The sequence below is a fragment of the Chinchilla lanigera genome, unplaced genomic scaffold (genome assembly GCF_000276665.1).
Source record: "Chinchilla lanigera isolate Chin_1 unplaced genomic scaffold, ChiLan1.0 scaffold00181, whole genome shotgun sequence".
Taxonomy (NCBI): domain Eukaryota; kingdom Metazoa; phylum Chordata; class Mammalia; order Rodentia; family Chinchillidae; genus Chinchilla; species Chinchilla lanigera.
In genome coordinates this window covers 110,919-130,107 of record NW_004955582.1, presented here as the reverse complement: position 1 = coordinate 130,107, position 19,189 = coordinate 110,919, and the positions used below count along the sequence as shown (strand labels likewise).

Here is a 19,189-nt window from a genome sequence, read left to right as displayed (position 1 = left end):
AAGCTAAATAAACCTTTCCTTCCTTCATTTTGGGCATTGGGTATTTTGTTTCAGCAATGACAGAAAAGTAACTAAGACAATAGAAGACAATGGAAGTCATACACCTGAAATCCCTGAAATGATATCAAGTAAAGTAAAGAACCAACTATATCAAGCTATAGAGGAAATCAGATGAAAAATAATTGCTCAGGTAAAAAATGACAACCATAATGAAAGAATTGCTGGGCATATCAAAAGAAGACATAGGTAAAATAAATTGAGGAGCACACAAAAATGATGGAAACCTTGAATGGACAGTATAGGAAAGAATTACAGTGCATAAAACAGATTCAGAGACATTCAGGAAATCAAAAATTCCATTGAAACCTGGCAGAACTGCTTGAATGAAACAGAAGATAGACTCTCAGACCTTGAAGACACCACTGCAGGTAGTGATCATGAAAGACAAGATCTCTTAAAAATAACAACAGCAGATAACAATTCAACAGCTGCAAGATGAGGGAAAGAAAAACAATGTAAGGCTGGCCGGTGTCAACAAAAGAGCAGGATACCACAGGAATGACATAAAAAGACTATATGCAGCAGTAATAGCAGACAATTTCCCAAGTAAGGGATAAGAAGCTTCTATACATATAAATGAGGCATATAGAACCCAATTAGCACTAACCAAAATAAATCTACATCCAGACAAATAATAATCAAGATCCCAGAAACTGACCAAAGGAACAGGATATTAAAAGCTGTTAGAGAAAAGAAATGGACACCTATGAAGGAAAGCCCATCAGAATCACAGCAGACGTCTCAACACACACCATCAAGTCAAGAAGAGCATGGAGTGAAGTACTGCAAGTCCTGCAAGAAAAAACTTCCAAACCAGATTGCTGTACCCTGCAAAGCTATCTTTCAAACTGGATGGAGAGATAAGATGCTTCCATGACAGAGATCAAGTGTACAAATTCATGAGCACCAAACCAATCGTCCAAAGTGTGCTGAATGATATTCTACAAAGAGATAAAAATGACCACAATGTCAAGTACAACAACACAAAGAACTACCAAGCAAGGTAAGCAATTCAACAGAGGGGGAAAGTACAGAACCAACAGTGGAAAAATAACATCACAAGGATAAGTCAATACATATCATTAATAACCATTAATGTAGATGGCCTTGATTCACCACTCAAAAGAAACAGACTGGTACAGTGGAACAATAAGCTGCATACAAGAAACACATTTAATTTAAAACGAAATCCATATACTGAAAGTCAAAAGATGGAAAACAATACTTCATGTGACAGGAATCCAGAAAAAAGCAGGAGTAGATATTGTGTCTGCAGACAAGGTGAACTTCAAACCAACAATGATCAAAAGACATAAAGGTCACTATATTCTTGTTAAGAGAAAATTGCATCAGGAAGAGATAACAATCTTAAATATATATGCGCCAAATGTAGAGCACACAATTATATAAGAAAATTTGAACAGACATGAAAAGTCAAATAAGTACTAACACAATTGTAACAGGGAATTTCAACACCCCACTGTCACAAAGAGATAGAACAACTAGACACAAAATCAGCAAAGAAATATCGGAACTAAAACTAACGTGTGAACAAATGGACTTAGTAGAACTTTACAAAGGATTCCACACAACAACATTAGAATACACATTCTTCTCAGTCCTATGGGACACTCTCTGAATAGACCACATGCTAGCACATAGAACATGTTTAAGTAAATGAAAAAGAATTGAAATTCTCCCATGAATATTATCAGATCATAGTGTGATGAAACTTGAAATAAAGACTAAAAGAAACTGCATAGGGCCGAGGATGTAGCTCAGTGGCACAGAGCCTACCCAGCAAGAGTGAGGTCATGAGTTCAATTCCCAGTACCACAAAAAAAAAAAGAAATCGCAAAAGCTCCATAAACACATGGAAATTAAGTTAAATAACACCCCTCTGAACAACCAATGGGTCAAGATGAAATTAAAATAGAAATTAAACACTATTTAAAATCAAACAAAAATACAGACACAAACTACAGGAACCTGTGGGATGCAATGAAAGCAGGGAAATTTATAGCAGTGGATTCTCACATCATGAAAACACAACGAACACAAGTAAACAACGTAATGTTTCAACTCAAACTTCCAGAAAAAAAGAGCAAGTTAAGCCCAAAGCCCAAAGAAAGGAGGAAATTATAAAGATCAGAGGAGAAATTAATGCAATTGAAACTAAGAAAACAATACAAAGAATTAATGAATCAAAGAGTTGGTTCTTTGAAAAAATAAATAAAATTGATGAAACCCTAGATAACCTTATCAAAAAAAGGAAAGAAAAAGCTCAGATCCATGCAATAAGAAATGAAAAGGGTGATATCACTACAGATCCCATAGAAATTCAGAAGATCATCAATACCTACTTTGAAAAATCTTTATTCTCATAGGATAGAAAATGCAGAAGATATAGAAAGATTCCTAAATACATACAAATTACCAAGGCAGAATCAAGAAGATATAAAAATCTTGAATAACCCAATATCAGCTAATGATAATGAAAATGCAAAAAAAAACTTACTAACAACAAAAAAAGCCCAAGTCTCCATGGATTCACAACTGAATTCTACAAGGAATTTAGAGAAGATTTAATACCAATTCTTAAACTCTTTAAAGAAATACAAAGGGATGCAATTCTCCCAAACTTATTCCTGGAGGGAAGTACCATCCTGAGAGCAAAACCAAAAAAAGAACTAACCAGGAAAGAGAATTATAGGCCCATCCCCCTAATGAACATAGGTGCAAAATTTTTCAATAAAATATTAGATAATAGAATCCAGCAAATCATCAAGAAGATCATACACAATGACCAGGTGGGATACATACCAGGAATGCAGGGATAGTTCAATATACGCAAATCAGTATAATACAATACATCAAGACACCAAAAGACAAGAATCACATGATTATTGCAATAGATGCGGAAAAAGATTTTGACAAAAGTCCAACACTTATTCATGGTAAAACCCTACAGAAAATTGGCATAGATGGACTTTACCTCAATCTGATAAAAGCCATCTCTGACAAACCAACAGCCAACATCATACAAAATGGACATAATCTGAAAGCTTTCACTTTAAAATCAGGAACAAGACAAGGATGTCCACTGTCACCACTCCTATTCAGCACAACTCTGGAGACACTAACCAAAGTAACTAGACAAGAGAGAGAAATAAAAGGAATAAAGAATGGAAAGGAAGAAGTGAAATTATCTTTATTCACAGATGACATGATACTTTACATAGACAACCCCAAAAACTCCACCAAAAGACTCCTAGAATTATCAACAAATGCAGTAGCATAGGTGGATACAAAGTCAATATTAAAAATCAATAGCATTCCTATACACAAACAAAAAACACATTGAGAGAGAAATAAGCGAAACCATATCTCTCACAATAGCATCCAAAAATACTGAAATATTTAGGAATTAAAATAACAAAAGAAGACAAAGATCTACACAGTGAAAATTACACTACTCTGAAAAAAGAGATTGAAGAGGATTTCAAACAATGGAAAGATATTCCTTGCTCATGGATAGGAAAAACCAACATTGTGAAAATGGCGATACTCTCAAAATTGTCATACAGATTCAATGCAATTCCAATGAAAATAACATTGGTATACCTCACAGACCTAGAGAAAACATTCCTAAAATTATTGGGAAGCAAAAGAGACCCAAAATAGCAAAAGCAATACTGGACAACAAAGACAAAGCAGGAGGTATCACAATCCTTGATTTGAAATTATACTACAAAGCTAGTGTGAAAAAATCAGCATGGTATTTGCAAAAAAAAAAAAAACGAACCTGAAGATCAATGGAAGAAACTAGAAGATGCAGACATAACCACAAAGACACTAAGACATCTTTGAAAAGGGGCCAAACATGTTAACTGGAAGAAAGATAGCCTCTTTAATAAATTGTGCTGGAAAAACTGGCTTTCTACATGTTGAAAACTAAAACTACACCCCAGCCTATCACCATGCACCAAAATAAAATCAAAATAGCTTAAATATCTTATTGAAATAGAAACACCAGATCTAATGAAAGAGAAAGTAGGTGGAAGTCTTGAAGACATAGGGGTAGGCAGAGAGTTCATGAACAAAAACCAAACTGCATGGGAAATTCTTCAAAGAATCAACAACTGGGTGCTCATCTTATTGAAAAGTTTTTGGACATCAAAAGAAATCACCAAAGGGGTAGAAAAAAAACCCACAAGTTAGGAAAAAATTTTAGCTAACTGTCCCCGAATAGAAAGACTCCTCTCCTAGACAATATAAAGAATCTTTAAAAAAGCAGTCCCCCAAAATTCAAAAACCCAATCCAAAAATGGGCATGGAGATGAATACACACTTCTCACATGAAATACAAATCGCAAATAAATACATGAAAAAATGTTAAATGTCATTAGTCATTGGAGAAATGCAAATTAAAACAACACTGAGATTTCATCTCACCCCACAAAGAATGCCTATCATCAAGAAATCAATCCATAACAAATTCCAGAGGGGCTATAGGGGAAAAGGTACTCTTCTCCACTGCTGGAGGGAGTGTAGACTGGTGAAAGCACTCTGGAAATCAGTCTGGAGTTTCCTCAGTAAAGTAGGATTAGAGGTCCCATTCAACCCAGCTATTCCCCTCCTGAGCATTTTTCTGGAACTGGAAACATCATACCACAGTGATATATGTGCACCCATGTTTGTAACAGCACAATTTGTCATAGCTAAATCGTGGAAATAATGCAAATGCCCATCAACTTAGGAATGGATAATAAAGATGTGATATGTTTATACAATGGAGTATTACTCAGCTATAAAGAAAGACAAACTTAATGCTTTTATAGGTAAATGGATGCAACTAGAGACCATACTCAGTGAAATAAATCAGATTCACATGTGTAAACATTGTATTTTCTCCCTACTGTAAGAACCTGAAAGAGGAAATAAAATCTGAAAGGCACAATAAATATTGTGAAAGGGAAAAGAAAGGAGCAACTGGGATGAAGGAGGAGAGAGGAACAAGAAAGAACAAAGAGGGAAAAATATGTGTATGTATATACACAGGATAGCTAGGATAACTGTACTACAATCTGTTGGTTTATTGAAAGGAACTGTTAACGTGTAACTGTTTGATCAATCTTGCATGTCTATATCTGATTATATGTGCAACTATTTTGAGGATGACATCATGTAATATAACAACCATTGTTAATATCCTATCACCATGTTTTGAAATTCTGTATCATTTTAGCTGCTCTCTAGGCTGTTTTGTTTATGTATTTGTTTTTGTTATTTTGTTTTTTTAAAATGAAAAACAAAATTTATATGTATATATAAGGATAGCTGGAAAAGGTGTATTGCTGCTGTCTGTGGTTTATGGAAAGAAGCAGTCAATGCTTAAAATTTTCTTTTTTCTTGACCAATTTTGCATGCTTGAATTTGGTAATCAGAATGACTGATCTGAAAGCAACAATATGCAGTATAAGAACCATTGTTGAACTCCTACCATCTTGTATGGTGAAGCCTGCATCATTTCTGACTGTGAACTGTAACATGATAGCTGGCTCTATTTCTGAGGAAGGCTGGCAGTCTAGATTAATTTTATCCCTACTAGTCGGTAAACATCTAGACATAACTATGAATCATAAAGAGTTAACGAAGCATGCGGTGACTAATATTCCGAGCTAGCAGATCTTCTACTAAGCTAGGAGAATGGGAGTGATAAAGGAAGCACTGGATGGTGAGTAAAGGTTTGAGTAGAGAAAAGGAAAAGAATGGACTTGGCTCTGTAAACCTGACCTCCCATCAGTGTCCTTCAAGAAGAAAAATATCTCCACAGCAGTGAAGATAAAGACATCCCACTACATTAACTGACAATTACAAAAGGCAGCTAGCAGTATTCAGCAGGACTAGAAAGGACTTCTCATTTGAGAATTCAGTTCAATTTGGTATTGGCACAGGAATTATTATCTGTCGACTATCACATTAAAACTGGGACTACAAAAATAAGTCTGCATATTTATGTGCAATTTTTAACAAGCATGCTAAAACTATTAAATAGGAAAAAAATCAGGCTTTTCAACAAAAAAATGGTGCTGAGATACAATTGGATAACTGCATGCAAAAGAATAAAGTTAGACTCCTACAAAATACCAGATATATAAATTTATTCAAAATGTAACTTCTAAATGTAAAGGATAAAATTATAGGTCCATTTATTTGATTTAACTGTGGTATTTCCATGATGATATTTTGCCTGGCTGACCTATTTGTGAGTGGGGGTATTACTGAAACCCCCACTCTCATTGTGTTGATGTGTAGTCTTTCATGTCCAGTACTATTGCTTTTATGAAATTTGGTGTCTTTATACTTGTTATCTCTTCTACTGAACTATTCCCTTTACCAGTATGCAGTGCCTTTCTTTATCTCTCCTTATCACCTCTGCCTTCAAGTCCACTTTGTCTGAAAACATGATAGCTACTCTTGTTTGCTTTTCAGCTCCTGCTGCATGGAATACTATATTCCATCCTTTCACTTTCAGTCTGTTTTTGTTTTTTGTTTTTTTTTTAACGGATGAGGTGTGTTTCGTGCAGGCAACACACAGTTGGGTTATATTTTGGATCCAATCTGCCTTTTGGTATTTTGTGATTGGACAGTTAAGACTATTTACATTGAGAGTTATGACTGAGGGTATTTGCTGAATCCTATCACTGCAGTATTTTTCTCTTGCTAATTCCTTTACTTTTACCCTTCTGTTGAACTCCTCACCTTGTTAGATATCTTATTTCCTGTAGGCTCTTTGGTTTTGTAGACTTAACAGATATCTACATAGTGTTTCCTCCAACAATAAAATACACATTTTTCTCCATACCACACAGAATTTTCTCCAAAATACACCACAGCTGAGGCCATAAAGCATGCATAAATAATACAAAACAGCCTGAATCTCAAGAATACTATCAGATCACAGCACAAAGAAAGCAGCAGTCAATGGCAAAAGAAGTCATACAAACTAAACTATGTAAACACAAACATTAAATAATACACTCCTGAATAAACAGCATGTCACAGGACAAAACAAAAGGAAATTGGAAAGTTCCTAGAATCAAAAGACAATGGCAGCGTGGCATATCAAGACCTATGAGACACAATGAAAGCAGTCTTAAGAGGAAGTAAGCAGCTGTGAACATCCATAGCCCAAATAAATAATCTAACAATGTACCAAAGAAGAGCAACCTAAGTCCAAAAATTTACAAGGAATGAAATTATAAAGGTCACAGGAGAAATTAGAGATGACAAAAAACCTATAAATTATAAAGGGCAGAGGAGAAATAGAGACTAAAAAAAAAAAATGAAGTACCAATGATACAGAGTTCCTTCTTTAAAAAGATAAATACAATTGATAAACCTGTCGCCAAACTCACCAAAACAAGAAAAAGACCCATAATCAATGTAATTAGAAACACAAAAAGTACAATCTTGATGGACATGGCCATAATCCAAAGGTTTCTAAGAAACTATTTTGAAAACCTTTATTTCAGTATTTTGGAGAATCTAGATGAAATGGGTAAATCCTAGACACACATGAGTTACAAAATCCAATGCAAGAATGTGTAAACACCCATAATAGACCAATAAGAGGCAATGAAATTGAGGCAGTAATTAAATTCCTATCAATCAATAAAAGCTCAGGACCTGATGAACTTACCACTGAATTTGTATCATAACCTCAGGGAAAATTAATGCCAATACTCCTCAAACTCTTCTTTGAAATTGAAAAGGAAAGAATACAGTCAAATGAATTTCTTTTTTTATAAATTTTTTAAAATTTATTTTAAAGAGAAAAACACTGATACAGAGTTTCAAAACAAGCTAAGAGGGGATTAATAATGATTAATATATTACATATTGGAATCTTCAGAGAAGTTGCTCAGATTACCAGATACAGGCAGGAAAATTTGGTCAAAGAACATAAGCACAGACCATTTCTTTCAATGAACTAGACAGAAATTAGTAGTATAATGATCCTAGCTACTATCTGTCTATCTATACATGTATGTATGTATATATTTCATTTCCCTTCCTTTCTCCTTTCCCCCATCCCAGTTGTTCTTTCCTTTTGAGTAGTTTCTTACCCTTTAACACTATGCCAAACTAATTTCTTGAAAATAGAATAATCCTGCTATTAAAACCAGCCAAGTGATTGTCCCTCAGACAAAGGGCTTCTATCTAGAACACATAAAGAATTAATAAATATCAGCCCCTCCAAATTCAAAGACCCAATCCAAAAATGGGCCGCTGAGATGAATACACACTTCTCAGACAAGGAGATACAAATGGCAAATAAATATATGAGAAAATGTTTTAACATCATTAGTCATTCAAGAAATGCAAATTTAAACAACGCTGAGATTCCACCTTACCCCAGTAAGAATGGCTAGCATTAAGAAATCAACCAATAACAAATGCTGGCGAGGCTGTGGAGAAATAGGAACCCTTCTCCACTGCTGGTCGGAAAGCAGACTGGTGAAACCACTGTGAAATCAGTTTGGGGATTCCTCAAAAAACTAGGTCTAGAGGTCCCATTTAACCCAGCTATCCCCCTGCTGGGTATTTTCCCAGAAGATCTAAAAACATCGTATCACAGTGATATATGTGCACCTATGTTCATAGCAGCACAATTTGTAATTGCTAAATTGTGGAAGCAACACAAATGTCCATCCACCAAGGATTGGATAAGAAAATTGTGGTACTTTTATACAATGGAATATTACTCAGCTGTAAAGAAAGATAAACTCGAGGCTTTTATAGGTAAATGGTCACAACTAGAGACCATACTCATAAGTGAAATAAATCAAACATACATGTGCAACCACCACATTGTTTCACTAGTGTAAAACCTGAAAGAGTTCATTTAAACTAGGAGGTATGATAGACATTGTGAAATGATAGGAAAGCACTCAAGGGTAAAGGGCAACTGGGATGTGGGAAAAGAGAAGGGAAAGAAGGAAAAATTTTGTATGTATGTATATACAGGATAGTTAACATGGCTGTTCTACTGTGTTGTATTTCTTTGTGAAAGAAATTGTCAGTGAGTCCTTGGTTGATCGGTATTGCATGTCTATATCTGTTTTTATGAGAAACCACTTTGAAAATATAAATATGTAATACAATAAGCATTGTTAATTCCCTTCCACTTTGTAACTCCATACTGTCTGTGCTGTTCTTTTGCCATTTTGTAAAATGTTGTGTCGGTTAATGTTTTCCTCCTTTTATTTTTAAAATAAAAATATAAAGAAAGAAACTCTTTCTATTTTAAAAAATAAAAAAAAGAAAAGAAAAATAAAACTGACCAAGGATTAAAAAACAAAACAAAACACAACAAAAACAACCTGCAGGCCAGTTTGTGTAATGAACACGGGGGCAAAAACTCAACATATATTTAAAAGAGAATGTAACAAATCATGAAAAAGGTTATTCATCATGAACAAGTGGGATTAACCCAGGGACACAAGCATAATTCAACAAATGTTAAATCAACAAATGTAACACAACACATAAACAAATATAAAAATCTTTGTTCATCTCAATAGATGCAAAAAAAAGTCTTTTACAAAATCCAACATTGCTTCCTGATAAAAATCTTGATGAAAAATATATAAAGGATCTTACTTCAAACTGATAATAGCCATTTATGACAAACCCACTATGACATCATATTAAATGGAGAAAATCTGAAAGTATTCCCTCTAAAATAATGACAAGAGCACCCACTCTCATCAGCCTTGTTCAATGGAGTACTCAAAACTTTGGCCACAGCAACCACACAAAATTAAGAAATTAAGGGATTCAGAAAGGAAAAAAAGAAGTACTCAAATAGTCCTCATTTGCAGCTGATGTGATCCTTTACAAGGAAAACTCAACAAACTCCATCAGAAGACTCTTTTAAAACTAATAACTTCAACAAAGTAGCAGGATTAACACACAAAGACTCACAATTAAAAAACAAAAAAGACAACCCAAAGCTAGGTGTGGTGGCACATGTCTGTATTCCCAGCACTCAGGAGGCTGAAGCAGGAGGATCGCCAAGAGTTTGACGCCAGCCTGGACTACATACTGAGACCCTCTCTCAAAGAAAAGGAAAAAAAAAAGAAAGAAAAAAGATCGCCCAATTTAAAAATGGAGACAGGATTTAAGTAGACATTTTCCCAGTGAAGATAGATGAATGGCCAATCAGCTTATGAAAACACATGTGCTCCACACCATCCCCTCACTCACCAGGGAAATGCAAGTGGAAACCACAGTGAGGCTTCATTTCATTACAAAGGAATCTTTCAATCAGAAAGAAGGAAAACTTTCGGCCAGGATGCAGAGTCTCATACCAAGCTCATGAAATGTGAAATGGAGCAACCATTATGGAAAACAGACCAGTACTGCTAGTTTCTCAAAAGGTTAAGCACAGTTATATGACTCAGCAATTCTACTCACAGCCAAGAGCAGTGAAAATAGGCAAACGCAAAGACTTGTGCATGTATATCCACAGCAGCATTAATAACTGTTCAAATGGAAAGCATCTGATGAATGGACTAAAACTCCATACAAGAGGATATTACTTAGAAGAGGAAACTAGGTACGGATACCTGCTACAAGATGAATAAATCCTGGAAGCATGTTAAGTGAAAGAAGACAGTCCCAAATGAAGCCTGAACACATACTGAGTGCTTTGATATAAAATGTCCAAAAGAACAAAACCTACAAAGTACATCAGTGGCTCTCTAAGGCTGAGCAGGGAAAGGGGAAGGTGACGGCTAAAGGCTCTGAGTTTTCTTTTTCAGGTGAAAGAACACTGTACAATTGTGGGAATGACTGCTGACTCAGGGAATATACTAACTGGCACCAAATCGCGTATTTTAAATGACTGAATTTCAAGGTATAATTAACAGTATCGCAATAAAAATGTAACCAACCCGTGAAATTTATTTGGTACACAGGACTTGCGGTCATGGGATGGTGTATAGGTTGGCTTTATATCATTAGCCAGGACTTAAGACAAAGTATGCCCTTTTTAATAGAAAAGTGGTGCAGTTTTCATTCCTATCAAACCTATAAAAGTAAACACAAAAACAAAAAGCTTCATTTCACTGCTTAACACACAGAGATTTATAGTTCCCCAAACTAAGAATTTTGGGTCCCAAAACTAATATAAAATTACCTTGTGCATTAGCGTGTTCCTTGAAATGTTCGTTCCAAAATCACTGGATTTTAAATCTCCAGGGAAACAAAACCTTCCATTTCCCTGCTCATTTAACTTGGTTTCTATAGTTTTAAAAAGTTCCTTCAATCTGCAAGAAGGTACAGAGTGGTTTTAAAGTTTTAACTCTTTCAACAGATATTACATTCTATCAGAAAAGAAACAAATTTACAAATTACAGTTCTCTTTCATTTGTTTCACCCTAACATTATTTGAAAGCATTCTGTTGCAATTATAATCCTAGATAAATAATATGCAGCAAAAGTTTATGATGTATGTGTGACAGTTAAAGAGCTAATACTGCAACCATACACAGGATTCTTATCATTAATATCCACTTTGGTATGTTAACATAAAACATCAACTTATTATTATTAGCTAAAACCCAGACAGGAAACCAACGTAAAGAAAAATATATGTGAATTCTTAAAAAGATGAAAAAATACACTTTGGTACCTCTTAACCACGGTGTACAAGAAAAGAAAGTGCACACAAAATTCTCAAAGTGGACTGGAGGTGTAGCTCAGTGGTAGAGCATGTGCTCAGCATGTGCAAGGACATAGGTTCAATCCCAGACAAAAAGAAAAAGAAAAACAGAGATCAAGGAGATCATTCAAAGTTCGAAAAGAGACACAGGACACATCATCTTTGAAATCTGAGTTGAAGAGGAAAAGAGGAGGCAGAGTTTAGGAGAAAGAAAATCAGCAGAGAAATAATCGGTAGACTAAAAGGCTGTTTTAAGAAGACATTTCAGTCTTTGCTACCAGTGTTGACAAAACACAAGAGGTGCAAAACAGTGTGAAGACAGACAGCTAAAAGAGAAACAAATATTGATTAGAATCAGAGCAAACTCAAGTTCTCCACCAATAAACAGAAAAGCAGCCATGTTGGGGGCTTCAAGACCCTGGACAACATTCCATTTCCTTCATGTGGTGGTAGAAACATTTGCATCAGCAAGTCATACATACATTTTGTGTGTGACACATATATAGTCACCCCTCTCTATCCTGTAGGTCCTGTTTCCAGGGATGCAGCCAATAGTGGAATGAAAACACTCAGGAAAAAAAAACTGTACCTGTACTGAACATGTACTGGCGATTTTTTTTCCTGTCATTACTCCCCGGATCATATAGCAATGACTTATATAACATTTTCATTAATTAGGTGTTGTAAGTAATCTAGAGAGCATATACAGTATGGGAGGACTGAGTAGGTCATATGGAAAAACTATGCCATTATATAAAAGAGACTTGAGTATCTAAGAATTTCGGTATCTGAGGGTGTCCTAGAGCCAATACCCTGAATACATCAAGGGATGACTGTACATTATTTATATATTATACATGTGCATGAACACATACACACAATAAGCAAACAGAAGCTTACTAGCACGTGTACCTCATGCACACATGGAATTAGCCATGGAAAACAAGTGTAACTCTGTGATAGATTTTATAACCAAACAAACAGAAAGAGGTACAAAACAAATACAAGCTAAATCAAGATTACTTCTAGTGTTCTTAACAACATAGGCTGTTACACAATAAAATATTCTAATACTGAATGGAAGGATATTACCAAAGGAAAGTAAGACAGCAAAAAAGTAGAATAAAATTTCTTAGAAAAAAATTTTAAGATAGATGGAAAAGAGTGCACCTGACATTATTTGAAAGCCCTGTCATGTTTTTGAAATCATTAGACTAAATAATGTTTTGGCATTCAAAAAATAGACTATGTTATGGATTTCTGAAGTAAACTTTAAACTACAATAATTTGTTTAATTATTAAAATGAAAATATTAAATTCATATTTAGTTTTAATAAAGTTAGTACAATCATTTAATGAATGGTTGATAAGATTTGACACACAAAAATCTTACCCAGTAAGCTCTTTCTCTAATTCACCATGTTGCTTCTTTTCTTCATCCAAAGTATATTCCAGACTTTGTTTTAACTCAGTGAGTTTCTTTAATTGTTCCTTATCATCTTCAGACTTTGAAAACCAATTTTAAATTATTGTTTTAAAATCTAGAAAGTCATTCTTTCTTAAAAATATTACTTCTCATGAGCTCATGAATGTGTTTTAATGCAATGTTTGAAAGTTACACCAAAAAGTAGATTTCAAAAATCAGTCTTTCTCGGAACATCGCTGAAATGAACTTGTAATTTCATCTTATGTTTTCCGAAATTTGTACTGCCAAAATTTGTTGAAAGTAAAAGTTTTACATGGAAATATTGATAAAAATATTTGAAAACAATGGTTATATATCTATTTTCATTTCTAAAGATATCATAGAAGCTTTCCCATCAATACCTTAAGATATTCTGCGTATATTTAAGCCATATTTTGTCATGACCAGACTTGAAAAATATCTACTGATTTCATCATATTTTTCCACCTCATTTGACTTTGAGATGAGAAAGATACTTATTTTCTATAAGCGTTCTCTCAGAAATTTCTTTTCTTCTCTTCTGGTTGTTTGGTTTTGTTTCGTTTTGGTACCAGAAATCAAACTCAGAAGCTCGTGCTTGCCAGGGAGGCACTGTGCCACAGAACTATGTCCCTGGCTCAGGAAATTCTTTTTTGTCTTTTTTGCTATTAAACCTTTTTCGTTAAAGTCTGTCTTCTTTGTAATGTAAAGAAATTTAACTTTTGCATGATTCTTGTGGCTTTTCTCTCATTTTGTTTCTTCTCCTCCAATGGACTCTCACAGTCTCTGACACATGGTCTCATCTACAAATCTAGTTTTTCATCACTTGTCTACATCAAAGTCTGATTTTCGTGCTGTGATTGTAATAAAATAATGGGAGGGTAACCAAGGACTTTTATTTTGATAGGGTTCTTATCCTGCCACCTCCTCCAGCCTCTGCTCACAGTGACCAGGCCTTCTCTCTGCTCCTCTACCCCTGCTCTCCTAAAGGCAGGAGCTTAAGTCCTGTCCCCACTTCATTTCAGACTCTCAGAGGCCCTAAATCAGAGCCTTCGAAGCCCATAACCTAATCTCCATTTCCAGCCTGGACAGGGGTCATTTATACTTTCACCTCTCCCTTTCAGTTCACTTCTCATAGGAAAAAAACCTCATCAGCCCTTATTTGGTATGGATAACTTCTGAAGCAAATCCTATGCATTTCATATTGAGTCCCCCTGGTGTTACTTTGAATTTAGTCATCTACTAACCTTGGGTTGGGGCACTCACCCCTAGAATGCCGACCAGCATCACTTACCTTGTTTGGCTTTTATAATGCTACCTTCCTATTGGGGTCGGATTTTTTTCTTTCAACTATTTTCCAGTTCTATACTGTATTACCAACTTTTCAATACCGCAATACACCTGGGTGTTGAGGCATGACACTTAATGTAAGAGGATATACGCTGGCATTTTAATTCACCAAAGACTCCTTATCAACCTATTTTCATGTTATGTGTATTAAAAGTATGGTAATAAAACAGGACTGATTTACATAAAATCTAGAAAAAATTACTTCTCCACATTTCTTCAGAAAAGCACTAGTGAGAATCCTATACTTCCCCGGGAAACATGTGTTTCCTTGTTGCTGTGACAAAAAACCCAACACCCACAAGTTAAGGGAGGAAAAGGTGCTTTAGCTCACGGTTTGTAGAGGTTTCAGTTCATAGCTCGCTGGCTCCAAGGCAGGGTGGCCTGGCAGAGCGGCATCGCAGAGGAGAAGACAAGCAGCAGCAGCAGCAGCAGCAGCAAAAAGTGACATGCGACGGGCCTCTTTCTGTCCCTGTGTCTTACCCAGGCTACTCATCTTTAGGGCCAAGAGCACTCACACCCTTAATCCTAGCATCCTATTCTTGATCCCAACACTATGCCAAACCAATCAGTGGACCAACTTAGTAATCACATATCCGTAATCCCCACATCACACACCCCAGATCCAGCCACCTCTGGAAAAGCCCCACCTATGACCACATGAGGGGTTGGGGGTCACTAAACACAAGCTGTTAACAACATGCATCTGTGTAATGGACCTGGATGGATTAAAGTGCCGTGACTTAAGATTCAGGCAGTGAAAGGAGCTGCTTCATAGCTCCAGTTCCACGCACACAATGTATCCTGTGACCCTAATTCCCACACAGGAGAGCATAAACAACAGGAGGCTCTGCTCTGGCTGCTCAACAGTTAGATGGTTTTCATTGTATATCAGCAAAATGTCGCCTCAACTTGTGCATCAATTTTGGACTGTTACATCTTTGAATAGCTGATAAACTCTAGTGAATGGAAAAAATTCTGAAACTGCAATGCTAGGAGCCATAGCTACTCTGTAAGATAAATAGCCATTTCTACTTTTTTAATGACATCTTTTCCTTTTCTTACAGTCAAAGAGAAATACATGTCTCTCTGGGGAAAAAAAATACTTGCATAGTGACTTAGTATCCATTGTTGATCAGAATATAAATTACAAAATCTCATGGAAAGGGTTTGATTGCAAGAGAAATTCAAAATTCTAGGTCACATAATTTAAGGTCCTGGAAATTTAAAAGTTATTATAAAATATTAGCTGGGACTCAGAACATACAGTTCTATATCAATGTACAGAGCAGGATTATTTCCAAAGAAATGGGCAAAAAACTCTCAACTCTATCAATGGATAATGGATAAATAAAATGTGATATATATAAAATAAGGATTTTAGACTATCACAATCTTTTTTATTAAAATATCACTGCCAAAGTCATTAACTGTATGAAATTACTTACCTTTCTATAAAGTTAAGAGGATTTCACTACTAGTAGCAAGTAATATCAATATGGTTATGACAAATATTTTTATGAATGAGACTTTTCATATTGTCTAAAATATTCCATATCCTAGTACAGAAATAAGAACTCTTTTGCTATGATACAAATTAAAAAGAGACTGACTTACCAAATTTACACTCAACAAGTTTTTCTGAAGATGTTCAATTTTCACCACTTGTTTTTTCATTTTAACTTTTAACTTAGAATTCTCAAGTTCAAGCCTAAAATAGTGTTTCAAAATAATGACTTTCACAGACCTGTTTTAAAAAGCCACATAATGTTTGAACATTTGAAAGACTACACACAATTTTAAAAATTGGACAAAGTAGATGTGGTAACTATCGTGTATCTAGCTGTGCTTGTGGACAGTTTTTCTTTCGCAGTGTTGGGCACTGCACACAAGCCCTCACATGTAAAGCACATGTCCTTACCACTGCACTGTATCCACAGCCCTGAATTACACATTTTAAGTAACTGTATCAAAACTAGAATTTACTCTGGCTTGACAGGGATTTATTAATTACATAGCTGACATGTCTCATATTATATTGTCATTTGCTTTATAAATACTCCCTATTTGTATACTGTTTTAAATCATACTTTTTTATGCATTCTTCCATCTTCTCCGCAGATTGCACCGCTCCTGTGTGTTGATCCTGTGCTTCTTCCAACTAAAATTTTAAAAAAATGTTTACTAATAACCTGCCCAGTACCAGTGTTTGTGTTACAGTAGCACTGCGACACAGCCATAACCTTCACCTGCTGCCGCTACGGAGCTCACTGAATTATAGAGGAAGGGATCTTATGGCCCACAAAGCCCAAACTAACACTATCTGGCCCTTAACAGCAGTTCATTGACCCCTGCTCTAGGTCTCAATGTCACGATTCCTCATTTTACCTCTGGAACTCAAACCGACAAAACTGGAAGGCTGCCACAGTGCTCTGGACCTGTAGTCCCAGCTACTTGGGAGCCTGAGGCTGGAGACCAGTCTGGGCAACACACAGAGCCCCCTGTGTTGCAGGATAAACACAAAATACAAAAAACTTGGTCAAACGAGGAAGAACAGGGAACTTCCTTGACTCATGCTGTCTTTTTAGTTGTATTTGTATATTTTTATACTCCAAGCGTTACATTATACTCATGTATTCCAAATACCACTCATCAAATATGATTTGAAAAATTCTTACATATGACTGACAAGAGCTATGTTCAGTGACAATAAAATGGACACAGCACTTCAGTAACAGCTAGATGTCTCCCAGAACTGTTTGAGAAACAGTATCTAGAAAGAAGCCAGAATGCCTGGGCCTGACTCCCAGCTCCATCAGTCACCAGCAACGGGGTCATAAGAAGATATACTTTGTCTTGTTTTCTCCATCTGTGAATCCAAGATCATAATGGTATCTACACCTCATTAGACTGCTGGGAAAATTAAATGAGGGCATATACATAAAGAACTTCAAGACTATGTGACGCCAATATTGAGCTAAATATTGTATGTTGTGTTTGGAGAAAATCTGATACTGTAGGGAAGCTGAGGCAGAAGATTGCTTAGGTCAAGTCCAACCTTGATAATTTAGTAAGTCTATGTCTCAAAATAAGGGGGTAGGCTTGGTGTCACACACCTGTGATGCTAGCACTCTGGAGGCTGAGGCAGGAGGATTGCTATAAGCTTGAGGCTCCCTTGGGGTGACATAGTAAATTGAAGGGAAGCCCGGGATACATAGTGAGACCCTATCTCAAAAAACTAAAAAGAAATAAATTAGGCCAGGTGTAGTGGCACATGTCTACAATCCCAGCACTTAGGCAGGCTGAGGTGTAAGGAGAGCAAATTTGAGCCCAGCCTGGGCAATTTTCTGAGGCCCTGTCTCAGAATAAAACATAAAAATGGCCCAGGGATGCAGCTCGGTGGGAGGCCCTGGGTTCAGTCACTGATGCCAGAAATGCTTTTAGGGTGAAGAGGAAATACTGGAGTTTTCAGAATGGCCCAGGACTCCATGTGAGACTGTGGCAAAAAGGGCACAGGGGCTTGGAGGAAGGAGGGAGGGAGATACTCTCCTGCTCCCTGGGGCCTGCTGAGCTGACCTCGGGTGAGAGAAAGCAAAATCTGATCTTAGGCAGGTGGTGGGCAATGGAAGAGGGCTTCCATACAAGCTGAACTGCTTCTCATCACTCACAATGCAGGCGGCAGTCAATGCAGGGCATGAGGCCCCAGATGCACCCCAGTCCTCCTTAACACTCAGCAGTTAGTTCCAGTAGCCAATGGTGTGTCACTGATAACAACTTACACCTTATTTTCTCTCAGCATGACTCAGTGGGCAAGGATCATGCAAACAGGGCTTCCTGGATTAAGTATTATGTAAGTGACATGACTGTGAGAGCGGGCTGAAGCCTCTGAGCTGAAACTACTGGACCTTGTTCCTAAATAAAGACTCCCAAATCAATTCATTTCCAGTAACTGCTGGGCTGCTTCAGTGAACACTCTGATGAGCAAGGAATGGGTGGGTGGTATGGCACTTCGCACATAGGTTTTCAGTTGGTCAAATGCATGGTCTATAAATACCGGGTCTAGCTGTATAATGAGGACAAATACCTATTTCTTTGTCATGGTGAGAAAAATATGAACATTTGATACAAAATTTTCCTCTATTACATTAAGTGTTTTCAATTTTATATTTCTTAAATATCTTTATAATAGAAACCTTAGTATGCCAATGTTTCAAAGAAATTGTTGGCTACAGTATAATTATGTTCTTAATTAGTGTTAAGACAAGGTCTTGCTATGTACTGCAGGATGGCCTCAAACTCACAGTCATCCTCCTGCCTCAGCCTCCCAGTGCTGGGATGACAGGCGAAGGCCACCATGCATGGCTTCAAATTTTAAATTGCATAAATGACAGCTAAAATTTGTTAAACACTAAAAACATTTATTAAATATAGGCACAGATAGTATTGTAAAATAAAATTTCCTTAAGAAACATTTAGCTAGTTTTAAAGTTAGGTAGCTTTAACATATAAATACCCAAATGTACATGTTCTTTATACATTTATGTTCATGATTAAACTCAACTTTCACTCCTTTATTGAGAAAACATGCTGAGCTATTAGATGTC

General features: G+C 36.2%; 1 protein-coding gene across 1 annotated transcript in view; it reads right to left on the bottom strand.

The window, feature by feature from the left end:
* Positions 1-19,189, bottom strand: part of LOC102006625 (ankyrin repeat domain-containing protein 26-like) — a 97,296-nt gene that overhangs the window by 38,562 nt on the left and 39,545 nt on the right. The window contains exons 10-13 of the mRNA XM_005414285.2: positions 16,676-16,746; positions 16,203-16,296; positions 13,188-13,300; positions 11,270-11,399 (exon numbers count right to left, since the gene is read on the bottom strand). Coding sequence (XP_005414342.1) covers positions 11,270-11,399; positions 13,188-13,300; positions 16,203-16,296; positions 16,676-16,746 — 408 coding nt within the window. The remainder of the gene's footprint in view (positions 1-11,269; positions 11,400-13,187; positions 13,301-16,202; positions 16,297-16,675; positions 16,747-19,189) is intronic.